This window comes from Balaenoptera physalus (genome assembly GCF_965194825.1).
Source record: "Balaenoptera physalus genome assembly, chromosome: 1".
In the NCBI taxonomy this organism is placed as follows: Eukaryota; Metazoa; Chordata; class Mammalia; order Artiodactyla; family Balaenopteridae; genus Balaenoptera; species Balaenoptera physalus.
This window is the reverse complement of record NC_138882.1, coordinates 64,492,405-64,507,706: the sequence shown is the minus strand read 5'-3', so window position 1 is coordinate 64,507,706 and position 15,302 is coordinate 64,492,405. Positions and strand designations below refer to the sequence as shown.

General features: G+C 35.7%; 1 protein-coding gene across 10 annotated transcripts in view; it reads left to right on the top strand.

Annotated features, from left to right (window-relative positions):
* Window positions 1-15,302, top strand: part of DCAF6 (DDB1 and CUL4 associated factor 6) — a 166,614-nt gene that overhangs the window by 32,349 nt on the left and 118,963 nt on the right. For all 10 annotated transcript variants that reach the window (XM_082437419.1, XM_082437413.1, XM_082437410.1 and 7 more), the window contains exon 3: window positions 8,010-8,102. In XM_082437419.1, coding sequence (XP_082293545.1) covers window positions 8,010-8,102 — 93 coding nt within the window. The remainder of the gene's footprint in view (window positions 1-8,009; window positions 8,103-15,302) is intronic.

Sequence of the window (15,302 nt, the reverse complement as noted above, 5' to 3'; positions counted from 1 at the left end):
TAATGTGTCATTTAAAGCTTGTGTTTCCTTATTTATTGTCATTTTGGATGACTTGTCCATTGGGAAAGTGGAGTGTTGAAGTCCCCTACTATTATTGTGTTACTGTCAATTTCCCCTTTTATAGCTGTTAGTGTTTGACTTACATATTGAGGTGCTCCTATGTTGGGTGCATAAATATTTACAATTGTTATATCTTCTTCTTGGATTGATCCCTTGATCATTATGCAGTGTCCTTCCTTGTCTCTTTTAGTAGTCTTTATTTTAAAGTCTATTTTTTCTTTTATGAGTATTGCTTTCTTTTGATTTCCATTTGGATGGAATATCTTTTTCCATCCCCTTACTTTCAGTCTGTGTGTATCCCTAGGTATGAAGTGGGTCTCTTGTACACAGCATATATATGGGTCTTGTGTTTGTATCCATTCAGGGAGCCTGTGTCTTTTGGTTGGAGCATTTAATCCATTCACATTTAAGGTAATTATCCATATGTATGTTCCTGTTACCATTTTCTTAATTGTTTTGGGTTTGTTTTTGTAGGTCCTTTTCTTCTCTTGTGTTTCCCACTTAGAGAAGTTCCTTTAGCATTTGTTGTAGAGCTGCTTTGGTGGTGCTGAATTCTCTTAGGTTTTGCTTGTTTGTAAAGCTTTTGATTTCTCTTTCGAATCTGAATGAGATCCTTGCTGGGTAGAGTAATCTTGGTTTTAGGTTCTTCCCTTTCATCACTTTAAATATATCTTGCCAGTCCCTTCTGGCTTGTGGAGTTTCTGCTGAGAAATCAGCTGTTAATCTTGTGGGAGTTGTATGTTATTTGTCATTTTTCCCTTGTTGCTTTTAATAATTTTTTTTGTCTTTAATTTTTGTCAGTTTGATTACTGTGTGTCTTGGTGTGTTTCTGCTTGGGTTTATCCTGCCTGGGACTCTCTGCACTTCCTGGACTTGGGTGGCTCTTCCCTTTCGAATGTTAGGGAAGTTTTTGACTATAACCTCTTGAAATATTTTCTCGGATCCTTTCTCTCTCTCTTCTCTTTCTGGGACCCCTATGTTGCGAATGTTGGTGTGTTTAATGTTGTCCCAGGGGTCTCTTAGACTGTCTTCATTTCTTTTCATTCTTTTTTCTTTATTCTCTTCTGTGGCAGTAAATTCTCCCATTCTGTCTTCCAGGTCACTTATCCGTTCTTCTGCTTCAGTTATTCTACTATTGATTCCTTCTAGTGTATTTTTCATTTCAGTTATTGTAGTGTTCATCTCTGTTTGTTTGTTCTTTAATTCTTCTAGGTGTTTGTTCTTTAATTCTTCTGGGTCTTTGTTAAACATTTCTTGCATCTTCTCGATATTTGCCTCCATTATTTTTCTGAGGTCCTGGATCATTTTTACTATCATTATTCTGAATTCTTTTTCTGGAAGGTTGCCTATATCTACTTCATTTAGTTGTTTTTCTGGGGTTTTATCTTGTTCCTTTATGTGGTACATAGTCTTGTCACTTTTCATTTTGTGTATCTTACTGTGAATGTGTTTTTCATTCCACAGGCTGCAGGATTGTAGTTCTTCTTGCTCCTGCTCTCTGCCCTCTGGTGGATCAGGATATCCAAGAGGCTTGTGCAAGCTTCCTGCTGGGAGGGCCTGGTGGTGGGAAGAGCTTAGTGTTGCTCTGGTGGGCAGAGCTCAGTAAAACTTTAATCCACTTTTCTGCTGATGGGTGGTGCTCTGTTCCCTCCCTGTCGGTTGTTTGGCCTGAGGTGATCCAGCACTTGAGCCTACCCAGCTCTTTGGTGGGGCTAATTGGGGATTCCGGGAGGGCTCATGCCAGGGAGTGCTTCCCAGAACTTCTGCTGCCAGTGTCCTTGTCCCTGTGGTAAGCCACAGCCACCCTGCTCCTATGCATATGTCCTCCAACACTAGCAGGTAGGTCTGGTTGTCTCCCGTGGGGTCACTTCTCCTTCCCCCTGGGTAGTGATGCGCACACTGTTTTGTCTGTGCCCTCCAAGAGTGGAATCTTTGTTTTACCCAGTTCTGTCGAAGTCCTGCAATCAAATCCCACTAGCTTTTAAAGTCTGATTCTCTGGGAATTCCTCCTCCCATTGCCAGACCTCCAGGTTGGGGAGCCTGAAGGGGGGCTGAGAACCTTCACTCCAGTGGGTGGACTTCTGAGGCATACTTGTTCTTCTGTTTGTGAATCACCCACCCAGCAGTTACGGGATTTGACTTTATTGTGATTGCACCCCTCCTACTGTCTCATTGGGTGTTCTCCTTTTTCTTTGGATGTTGGGTATCTTTTTATGATTTTCAGTGGCTGTCTGTGAATAATTGCCCAGCAGTCAGTTGTGATTCCGGTACTCTCGCAAGAGGGAGTTGTTCCATACAAACTTCAGGATTCCTATTTCTGTGAAAAATGCTATTGGAATTTTGATAGGGATTGCCGTAAATCTGTAGATGGCTTTTGGGTAGTATAGTATAATATTAACTTTTTTCATACATGAACGTGTCTTCTATTTGTTTTTTTCTTCAGTGTTTCTCATCTTTGTCATATAGATTTCAGTGTATAGATCTTTCACCTCCCTGGTTAACTTTATTACTGAGTATTTTATTGTTTTTGATACTGTTGTAAATGGGCTTGTTTTCTTTATTTCTTTTTCAGATGGTTCATTGTTAGTATACAGAAATGCAACTTGTTTTTGTTTTTTGATGATATATCTTGAAACTACTGAAATCATTTGTTAGTGCTAATAAATTTTTGGTGAAGTCTTCAGGATTTTCTATCAATATATATAAGATGAGGTCATCTGCAAACGAAGATAGTTTTACGTCTTCATTCCCAATTTAGATGCCTTTTATTTCTTTTTCCTGTCTAATTGTTCTGGCTGGGACTTCCAGTAGTATGTTGACTAAAAGTGATGAGAGTGGACATCCTTGTCTTGCTCCTGATCTTAGAGGAAAAGCTTTTTTCAACCTTTCACCCTTCAGTATGTTGTTAGCTGTGGACTTGTTATATATGGCCTTTTTTATGTTGAGGTGTAATCCTTCTATTCCTAGTTTGTTGAGAATTTTTATCATGAAAGATGTTGAATTTAGGTAAATGCTTTTTGTGCATCTACTGAGACAATCATGATTTTTTTTTTTAATAGTTTTTATTTATTTAAATTTTTGGTTGTGTTGAGTCTTCGTTTCTGTGCGAGGGCTTTCTCTAGTTGCGGCTAGTGGGGGCCACTCTTCATCGCGGTGCGCGGGCCTCTTGCTATTGTGGACTCTCTTGTTGCGGAGCACAGGCTCCAGATGCACAGGCTCAGTAATTGTGGCTCACAGGCCTAGTTGCTCCGCGGCATGTGGGATCTTCCCAAACTAGGGCTTGAACCTGTGTCCCCTGCATTGGCAGGCAGATTCTCAACCACTGCGCCACCAGGGAAGCCCCCGAGACAATCATGATTTTTATCTTTCATTCCATTAATGGGGTGTATTACAATTATTGATTTCTTTATATTGAACCATGCTTGCATTTCAGTGATAAATCCCAGTTGATTATGGTGTATGGGTCAATGATATTTAAAAAAAAATTTTTTTTTTTAATTTTTTGTCTGCGCTGCGCAGCATGTGGGATCTTAGTTCCCTAACTAGGGATCGAAGCTGCACCACCTGCATTGGAAGGTCAGAGTCTTAACCTCTAGACCGCCAGGGAAGTCCTGATGTATGATACTTTTAATGTGATTTTGAATTTGATTTGCTAGCATTTTCTTGATAATTTTTGCCTCTATATTCATCAGAAATGTTGGCTTGTAGTTTTCTTTTCCTGTAGTATCCTTACCTGGCCTTGGTGTGAGGGTAATGCTTACCTCAGAAAATGAGTTTAATTCTTCTTGAAACATTTGGTAAACATTTAAAGCCTGAGAAGCTATCTGGTCCTAGGCTTTTTTGTTGTTGTTACTGTTGGGAGGTGTTTTATTTAATCTCCTTGCTCATTATTGTTCTATTCAGATTTTCTTTTTTCATGATTCAGTCTTAGTCAGTTATATGTTCCTAGGAATTTATTCTAGGTTGTCTAATTTGTGGGTGTATAATTGTTCATAGTAGTCTCTTATGACTCTTTATGTTTCTGTGGTATCAGTTGTAATGTCTTCTCTTTTATTTATAATTTTATAATCTTGTTAAGTCTAGCGAAAGGTTTGTCAATTTTGTTAACCTTTTCAAAAAACCAGCTTTTTGGTGTTTTTTGATCTTTCCTGTTATTTTCCTGTTCTCTATTTTATTCATTTCTGCTCTGATCTTTATCATTTTCTTTTTGCCAACTTTGGGCTTTGTTTCTCTTTTCTAGTTCCTCAATGTGTAAATTTAGGTGGTTTATTTGAGATCTTTCTTTTTTTCTTGATGTAGGCATTGATTGCTATGAACTTCCCACTGAGAACTGCTTTTGCTGCATCCCATGTGTCTTGTTTCCATTTTCACTTGTCTGAAGTTAGTTTTTGATTTTTTTTCTTTGATGCTCTGGTTGTCCAGGAGTGTGTTATTTAATTTCCACATGTTTGTGAACTTTTCAGTTTTTCTCCTGTCAATTTCTGTTTTCATACCACTGTGGGCAGGAAAGATACTTGGTATGATTTCATTCTTTTAATGTTTGCTAACACTTGTTTTGTGATCTAACATGATTTATCCTGGAGAATGTTCTGTGTTCACTTGAGAAGAATGTTCTGCTGTTGTTGGATGGAATGTTCTGTATGTAGATTCATTTGATCTAAAGTTTAATACAAGTCTAATGTTTCCTTATTGATTTTCTGTTGGTATGATTTATCCATTGTTTAAAGTGGGGTGTTGAAGTTTGCTACTATTATACTGTTCTCTCTTTTTTCTTTCAGACCTGATATAGTCATTCTTTTTAATTTTAGATATTCTAATATTTAGCAATAGTGATATGTGGTTTTAATTCCTTGTGCTATCTATTTTTACATACAGTCATCCCTCCATATCCACAGGTTCCCCATCTGTGGATATCGAGGGTCGACTGTATTTCTCTATTTTATATAAGGTACTTGAGCATCTACAGACTTTGGCATTCGTCAGGGAGTCCTGAAACCCATCCTAATGGATACCAAGGGAATATGGTATTCATCTGTATCCCTCAAACTTCCTAAGCTTAATAGTTCCAGTCCCTTTTTTTAAGAATCTGTAGGATATTCTATATAAACAATCATGTCATCTGAGAATAAAGATAGGTTTTTATTTCTTTTTCTTGTCTTATTGTGCTGTCTAGTACCCTAGACAGTGTTGAACAGAAGTGGTGAGAGCAGACATCCCTGCCTTGTTCTGATCTTAGAGGGAAAGCATCCAGTCTTTCATTATGAAGTATGATGGTTTTTTAACAGATGTGCATTGTCTGGTTGAAAAAGTTCCATTCTGCTTTGCTGAGAGCTCTTTTTATGAATTGTTGTTGGATTTTTTTCAAACGTCTATTCTGCATTTATTGCAGTGATCATATGATTTTCTTTTTTAGTTTGTTAATATCATGGGTTACATTGATTAATATTTGAGTGTCAAACCATTCTTGCATTTTCCTTGAGTCATGATGTATTATCTATTCTCATATATTGTTTTATTCAATTTGCTAAAATTCTGTTTTAGAGTTTTTGTGTGTACATTAAGGATATTGGTCCATAGTTTTCTTGTATCAATGAGTTGGTAAGTATACTGTTCTTTTTAATTTTCTAAAAGACTTGGTAGAGAATTTTCATCTTTTATTTTTTAAAAATACTTGGCAAAATTCACCAGCAAAGCAGTCTGGGCCTGGAGTTTTCTTTGTTGAAAATTCTAACTACAGTTTGTTAATAAAAATGGACAATGTGTTGAATAAATTTTGTTTAGTATGTGTGTTTCAGGGATTTTGTTAACTCCCCAAGTTGTTGAATTTATTTGATAAAGTTGTCCACAGTGTTCTTTTATATGTTTAAATATTTGTAGAATGTGTAATGATGTCACTGCTTTCATTCCTGTTGTTGGTAATAAGTTCCCCCACCCCTTCTTTTTCTTGATTAGTCTGAGTAGAGGTTCATTAACTTTGTCTTTTCAACGCACCAGTTTCTGGTTTTATCAGTTTTCTGTGTTTTCCTGTTTTCTTTTTCATTGATTTCTGCTCTTATATTCATTATTTCCAGTCTTCTTTTGACTTTTGATTTCATTGGCCTTCTTGTTATACCTTTTTGAGTGGAAGTGGAAGTCATTGTTATGGGACCTTTATCCTTCTAATATAGGTGTTTTTGTGCTATAAATTTCCTTCTAAGCACTATGTTAGCTGCAACCCCAAAATTGAGATATGTTGTGCTTTTATTGTCATTCAGTTAAAAATACTTTGTAATTTATTTTGTGATTTCTTTTTTGACCATCTGCTATTTTATAGTTTTCAAATATTTCTTTGTGTTAATGATTTCTAATTTAATTCCATTTTGGACAGAGAACATATTTTATGGGACTTGAAGTCTTTTAAATATATTGAGATTTGTTTTATGGCTCATAGTAAATATCTTCTGTATTGGTAAAATATTTCATGTGTACTTAAAAAGAATGTATATTCAGCTGTTTTTGGTTGTTTCAGATGTGATACTAAATCTGGTCCTAGTTACTCCACCTTGATTGAAAGTGGAAGTCAGTAATTCCTTCTTTTTTTAAAAATTTAGATATAGTTCACATTCCATAAAATTCATCTGTTTTAAGTGTTCAGTGCAGTGCCTTTTTACTATATTCATAAAGTTGTATAGCTGTCACTGCTATCTAATTCCAGTATATTTTCACCATCCAAGAGAAAGTCCATACCAATTATCAGTCACTCCCATTCCCCCTCCACCAAGCTCTTGGCAGTCGCTAATCTGCTTTCTGTCTCTGTTGATAAGCTTATTCTGTACTTTTTATGTAAATGAACCATATAATGTGTGGCCTTTCAGACTGGTTTTCACTTAGTGTACTTTTTTAAGGTTCATACATGTTGTATCATTATTTCTTTTTATGGCTGAATAATACTTCATTGTATGGATATTTTGTTATGAGCAAATGGGTTAGTCACATTTTGTTTATTCATTATTTGGTGAATATTTGAAATGCTTCCCTTTTTGGCTGTTATGAATAATGCAGCTATGAACTTGAGTGTAGAAGTTTTTCTGTGACATGTTTTCAGTTCTCTTGGGTATACATTTTGTTGTGGAATTGCTGGCTCTTAGGGTAACTCTGTTTCAGTTTTTGACCATACTGCCAAACTGCTTTCCAAATAGCTGTACTATGTTGCATTCCTACCAGAAATGTATCAAGGTTCCAATTTCTTGACATTCTCTCTAATCCTTCTTATATTCTGTGTTTTCTTTTTCTTAAATTATTATAGCCATCTTAACGACTTGAAGTGGTAATTCATTGTGGCTTTAGTTTTCATGAAGATTGAGACCTGTGTTTCCTTCTAAGAGCTTTAAAGTTTTGGCTCTTACATTTAAATCTTTGATCATTTTCAGTTAATTTTTGTGTATGATGTGAAGTAGGGATCCAAATTCCTTCTTTTGCTTGTGTATATCCAGGTGTCCTAGCACCATTTGTTGAAACGATTATTCTTTCTCCATTGAATGGTCTTGGACCCCTTGTCAAGAATTACCTGACCATAAATTTATGGGTTATTTCTGGACTCAGTTCCATTCCATTGATTGATATGTCTATGATCATGACAGTACCGCACAGCCTTGGTTACTGCAGCTCTGTAGTAAGTTTTTCTAATTCCTTTTTAGGTGACTTGGTTTTATGTCTCTGGATATAAAATGGACTAATTAAAATAAATTTAAATAAAACTTAAGAAAAACTCATATTTCATTGTGAAGTTATAGAACATAGTGCTTGCCAAATGGCACTCAGTATGTATTTTCACTAAGTAAACTGGCAAATACTATTTACCATAGACATAACGTTATTAGTGATATAAATTTTGAACCATCAGCTAAGTGAAGATGGCATACTTATTTTACTTTCAGTCTGCTTAAATTTCTTTTTTGCTTTCTTTTTAGGTTAATACGATCTGTTGGAATGAGACTGGAGAATATATTTTATCTGGCTCAGATGACACCAAGTTAGTAATTAGTAATCCTTACAGCAGAAAGGTAAAGTGGTTTTAAAAATCTATAACTTAATGAGAGAAAAAAAAAATCAAGAAGCTAGAAATCAAGAAATAGTGAATAATCATGGAGTGGGTATTTGTAAAGAATATCCTTATTTTTCTAAAGTTATATAATTTGGAAGTTATCACATGCAAGTTCCTTAGTTTCTTTAGGAAAACATTAGATTTCATTCAGCCTTTTGACTCTAGAAAATTTAAATATGCTTCATTTTATGAATGTGGATAAAATTGCCAAAAGTGACATTATCTCAATAAGCCATTCTTTGGGGGAAAAATGTGATTTTTTTTTTCTTTTATGCTCACAGAATCTAATCTTCAGCCAAGCAGTTTAAGAAACTGAATTTTATCAGTTTACAAACAGTGGCTAGGTTCTAATGAAATGCTTCATAACATCCAATTCAGTAAACTGGGATATCATATTGAGTTTTAATTTGGATTATGTTCTGATTTTTATTGGCCCTTCTTCTGACTTTATATGTATAAGAGTAAGTATACAAATATTTTTATATGAGTGAGAATACTGTAGATTGGCAGACTGAAGGCATATTTAATATTAGCAATCTTACAGAATAAATTGTTCATGTATTTTTTGTTTTTCTACATTTAAATAGATAAGATATTTAAATAAATGTTTGTGGTTCTTCAGCCTAAAAAAAGGTTTGTATGGAGGCTATCCTTGATTAAAGGACAGGTCATAGTTTTATTTCAGAGATAGCTTTACTTAATCGTCCTGACTTAGCAGAGGGAAACTTGATGTTTCAGAATCCTGCTTGTCTTAGCTCTGCAATTACTCAGAGAACCTTCCTGGAATAATGTATATGTGGAATGCTTTTTGATCATCACTATTAGAATTTTAATGTTTACAGTATTTAAATCACTCATCTAGATACCAATGGGATAATTTTTTTGTTTTGAAAAGATGCAGAGCTTTACTCTTTTTTAAAAAAAATATTTATTTATTTATTTATTTATTTATTTGGCTGCATCAGGTCTTAGTTGAGGCACGCGGGATCTTTCGTTGTGGCGTGTGGCTCTTCATTGTGGTGCATGGGCTTCTCTAATTGCGGTGTGCAGGCTTCTCTTCAGTTGTGTACAGGCTCCAGAGCACGTGGGCTCAGTAGTTGTGGCGCATGGGCTCTCTAGTTGTGGCGCACAGGCTCTAGAGTGCATGGGCTCAGTAGTTGCGGCATGCAGGCTTAGTTACCTGCAGCATGTGGGATCTTAGTTCCCCAACCAGGGATCGAACCCATGTTCTCTGCATTGGAAGGCAGATTCTTAACCACTGGACCACCAGGGAAGTCCCAGTGCTTTACTCTTTCTTATAAAAACTGTTGTAAAATACACATTACGTAAAATTAAGCATATTAACCGTTTTTAAGAGTTCAGTTCACCGACATTAAGTACATTCATATTGTTGTGATACCATCACCATCATCTAGCTGCAAAACTCTTCTCATCTTGCAAAACTGAAACTCTATACTCAGTAAGCAGTAACCCTTCATTCTTCCCTCCCCCAGCCCCTGACAACCACTGTTCTACTTCCTATCTCTATGAATTTGTCTACTCCAGGTACCTCATATAAGTGTTTATTTATATACAGTATTTGTCCTTTTGTGACTGGCTTATTTTACTTAGAATAAGGTCCTTAAGGTTCATCGATGTGCAGCATGTGTCAGTATTTCCTTTCTTTTTAAGGCTGACAAATATTCCATTGTATGTATATATCACGTTTTGTTCAGCCTTTCATCTGTCAGTGAACACTTGGGTTATCTCCACCTTTTGGCTATTGTGAATAAAGCTGCTTTGAGCATAGCTGTACAAATATCTCTCCGAGTCCCTGCCTTCAGTTATTTTGTGAACATCCCCATTGGAATAATTTTTAAAAGATCTTGTTTTTCCTTTATTTGCTTATTTTAAAAAAATGATAATCACTTTGATGTATGGTTCCCAGTAGAATGTGTATATTTGAAAAGTGATTACTCTTCTTTTTCAGTTTGAGAAATGATTAATCAGATAATACTTTAAAAGATTTTGAGTATAACAAGACTTTATAGTTTTCACATAGTGGTTTTAATAGATCCAAATTTGCTGTCATATAGGAATATTTTTTGTTTTAAAACACTGATGATTCACTACATAGGAAAATAAAGTTTTTTGATCTTGAGTCAGATATTATCTGTTCCTATAGTTTTACTCTTTTTTTAAATCCTGTGAGTTCATGGAAAGATTAATTTATTGCATATAAAAGTTTTTTTTTTTAATTTTTATTTATTTATTTATTTATGGCTGAGTTGGGTCTTCATTTCTGTGCGAGGGCTTTCTCTAGTTGTGGCAAGCGGGGCCGCTCTTCATCACGGTGCACGGGCCTCTCACTATCGCGGCCTCTCTTGTTGTGGAGCACAGGCTCCAGACACTCAGGCTCAGTAATTGTGGCTCACGGGCCCAGTTGCTCCGCAGCATGTGGGATCTTCCCAGACCAGGGCTCGAACCCGTGTCCCCTGCATTGGCAGGCAGATTCTCAACCACTGCGCCACCAGGGAAGCCCCCATATAAAAGTTTTGATACTTTTTAAAAATAGATTTAATTGTTCCTCATTAATGGCATCATGTCTTAGTTATATATATCATAGATCTCAAATACATAAAAAAGAGAAGCTTCTTTTTTCAAAAATTACAGGCTAGTTTATTTGCACCAATCCTCCCACTGAAATCAACTCAAAAATGCTTGATTAAAAACTTTAAAAATTATCCTAAAAGTAAATAACTGTCTTGATAGTAAGGAATTATCAGTCCAAAATGGAAGGGAAAAAGTGAATCCAGAGAAGTGAGCGTGATAGCCACTTTTGCCCTGAAGATATTTGTCAGTCTTAGCATATCTAAACTTTAGCTTTGGTGGCCTTGAAGGTCAAGGTAAATAGAAACAAAGCTCAGGATCCCAGTCAAGTTTGGATTCCTATAAGAGACTTTGCACAATATTCTGGGACCCCCAAAGGGCCTCCTCCTCAAGGTATAGATGAAACAGAAGGAAGTTAGCTCTCAGGTAGCCTTGGAGCATCTTCTGTAAAAGAAATCCTGAGTATATGCAAAATTTTTCTTGATTTGGCTTCATTCAGCTACCTTTAGTTCTCAGAGCATAAAATGTTGTTTGTTTCTTCTATGCTTTGCTTCTGCTTTTCTCTCTTTGTGGGATGTTCTGCTGTCCCATGCACCTCCTACCTACTTGGCAAGTTTAATTTCATCCTTCAAGCTTCAGCTCTTATCTGTGATATATCTCTACTTTACCAAGGCAGATGCAGGCATTCCGTCCTCTATGTTCTCGTATTTTATGGATAACTCAATTATTATGTTTGTTTGCATGTTGCTCACCATTAGACTATAACTTCTTTGGGACAATGACCATTTCTTTTTCCTTTTTGTTTCCTCAACACTTAGTAAATTTCCTGTCATGTAGTAGGTGCCCAATAAATATTAGTAAAAGAAAGGCAAGAAGTTTCTGTATTCAATGCCTTAGACAAGGGTAGGCATGGGTTGGGGGAGGGGTGATTTTTACTAAGAGATTGAAGAGCTAGTATCTTCTATCTAGATACTCCTGGACCAAGCATGAAGTTTTGAAAGTGTTGTATATAACGTGATGCAGGAGGGAAGAGATACCTGCTTGGCCAGCTAGATTAGTCAGAGTAACCTGATGATCAGCAAAGTGATAGACATTACAGCTAGTTCACTTTCACATTTATTACTAATTGAAGTTAACAATATGTTTTGTTCATTTTAGATTAAGTTACTCTGCCAACTTAACACCTCTGTAGGCCATTATTCTTAGATGTTTTCTGAAAAAGTATTATAATGCATTAATCCAAGGAAAGCACAAATAAGAAAATAAATCTAGCTTTCAAAAATTGTAACTGTTTGCAGCTGCACATCTATTTTTTTTAAATCGACTTTACTGCTATTTATCTCCAGTAGCGTTCATATCTGTATTGGTTGTATTGATTCCATTTCAACAATTAAAAACAAATTCCGACCTTTGGTGAAATTACTAACTGTATATAGATGAGTACTAGTTCTTCCAACAATTATCTATTAATAAATTAGGGAAAGAAGCAGTACAAAATGAAGTTAACATGATTATGCAGGGGTCAGGTAGTAGGTTTGATAGGCTAGATTAAGGAGTTTACTTTTTAGTGTAATTGAAATAGCTGATCACTAGAGTATTTTAAACATGGAAGTGATATGATTTGTCTTTTTAAAAGTTAGCTGTGGTTGCTTTTTGGAGAGTAGAGTTTGAGTAAGATCAGAAGCTAGGAGATAGGAGGCCATTGATGTAATCCAGAGACTGAGATGAAAATCTCTGAGATTGTAGTTGAGAACAGATGATGGTTGAGGCAGAGATAATGGCATTAAAGGTGGTGAGAAGTAATTTGAAATGTATCTTGGACATGGATTTGCTGGTGGATTTTATATAGTGGATGAGGGAAAGAGAAATGAAGGATGATTCCGTAGTTTTTGACTTGATCAACTGTGTGGGTGGATATTGATGTTATTAAGATGGGGAATACAAGAGAAAAAGGAGTAAGTTTGGAGAGAGACATCTGAAATCAAGAGATTTGTTCAGAGGGAAAGGACTTCAGTTTTTTGCTAATTACTTTAATGGTTACTCTGATTACTTTAATAAAGAAATTTCTTTCAATTTTTGAGTGATATGTGATATGCCAATACACATGTTAATGTATTGAATGAGGTTCCTCCTTTTGTTTCTGGAGCTATACATAAACCTGTTGAATGGAGATAAATCAAATTGTTAAGAATAATGTCTGCTGAATATGACTAAAGCAAAGTCAAAGGCCTATCAGACTAAGAAACTACGTACATTGTATGTAGTGACTTATATATACTTAGATACTTGGTAAACCATGCTGAAATATTTGGCAGCATTAAAGGCTATGATTCTATCTTGTTTAAAGGCTTTACATTAATTATTCTCTGTGTTATTTCTTGTACCTTAATTGACCAGATCTCAGTGTCTTATACTTGGAGAGAGGAATGAAAAATTTTAAAACATTTAACAGTTTTTATTCTCCATTGGCTTTGGTTGATGTAGGTGCAAATTCTCTCCCCTTTTTTTATTTGACCCTAATTAAATGTGCATTAATAAGACTTACAGTAGAGTACTGTATGGTACTCAGCAAATCCTTATTTTGTTCATGACCCTAGGTCTTAGATAAAATGAGGTGACTTAAATACTTAAAGTGGTCAAGGTAAGTAGCTGCTAATATTTATACCAGATCTGTGTTCTGATTTGCTGTTGTACTCTCAGTTATGAATTTGTCAGTGTTATACAGTAAATACTCACTTAAAACCAAACCAAAAATAAAGTTGAAATATCTTTTCCTGAATTTGTTTTAAGATTTTAAAACTGATGAAAAAGTTGAAAGAACAGTACAATGAACATCCACAAATAGATTGTTTAAAAAAGTATTTTAGAGTAAGTTGGAAGAATTATGCACTTCATTCATGAATACTTTGACATCTGTCTACTAAGAACAAGAACATTATCCTGTATAGCTATAATGCAGTTACCATGGTCAAGATATGTAATATTTAATATAGAGTTGATCCTCATTACTTACAGATTCCATATTTGCAAATTCACCTACTCATTAAATTTATTTTTAACCCCAAAATCAATACTTCCAGTGTTTTCCTGGTCATTTATGGCCATGTACGTGTACAGAGTGGCAAAAAATTTGAGTTGCCCAGCACATACATCAATACTCACATTCCCAGGTGAGATCAAACAAAGTGACACTCAGACTTCATGTTTCAAATTGAATACTGTAAGCATACTGTATTGTATCCTTTTTGTGATATATTTAGTGTCACAGGTTTTGCATTTTTGTGCTTTTTGTTAGTGATTTCAGTGTTTAAGTGGTCCCCAGGTATCGTGCTGAAGTACTCTCCGGTATTCCTAAGTACAGGAAGCCTGGGATGTGCTTTATGGAGAAAATATGTTAGATAAGCTTCATTTAGGCATGAGTTATAGTGCTGTTGGCCATAAGTTCAGTGTTAATGAATCAACAATATATATCAAATAAAGTGTCTTTAAACAGAAACACATGAAACAAAGTTACTTATTGATTAGTTGATGAAAATATTGTGACCAGAGCCTCACAGGAACCTAACCCTGTATTTCCATAGGGGAAGTGATTCAGCACTTGCTGATTCAGTGTTTGTGGTGACTTTACAGAGCACAACTACCAGTAGTAATGAGAATTGACTATATGCTGTTATCATATTTGTATAATATATAGTTTTGTACTGTCGACTGAAAAAAATGCACAACCTGAAAGTTGAGAAATATGTTTTATTTGGTGGATATACTGAGGGCTTAAGCCAGGGAGACAGCCTCTCAGATAGCTCTGAGGGACTGTTCTGGAGAGGTAAAGGAGGAGCCAGGATATATAAGAGTTTTTGCAAAAAAACCCTAGGTAGTCAGAACATCAAAAGATTACTGCTAATTAAAAAAACCCAGACATCTCAAGTTAAAGAATTTAGCTCTTTGTTTGGTAAGATGCAGGAATCTGGGCTTATTGAAATTGTTCCTTTGCTATGTACCTTAACTATCTATGGTCAGTATCCTCTTTTTCTCTGTCTTGGATCCCCTCAAGGTGCACCATTGGGGGTGGCTGCGGAGACTGATGGCTTGATGGCTGGCAGCCTGCTTATCGCTGTTCTGAGTTCCCCTCAGGGTGCACCATCCAGGGGGGGTGGCTGCAGTGACTGTTGGATGCAACATCCTTTGTTTACTGATATGGCAGGCGACATTCTTCGTCCATAATATATTACATATATGCACACATAATACATGCACATGTATAGTCCATGTTCAGATTTTCCCATTTCAGTAATTTTGTCACTGCCATGCCTCCTTCAATCCAGCCCCCAATCCAGCACCACATATTTCATTTATTTGTCGTATTTCCTTTGTCTCCTTTAGAACAGTTCATTCAACTTTTTGGTCTTTCATGACATTGATATGTTGTTTTATTGTTATATTGACATATCAGTCAAGTTATTTTATAGAATGTCCCTCCATTTGGATTTGTCGGATTGTTTCTTCATGAGTAGATTAACATTAAACATTTTTGCTAGTAATTCTCCATGGGTGATGTTGTAGTACATGATAT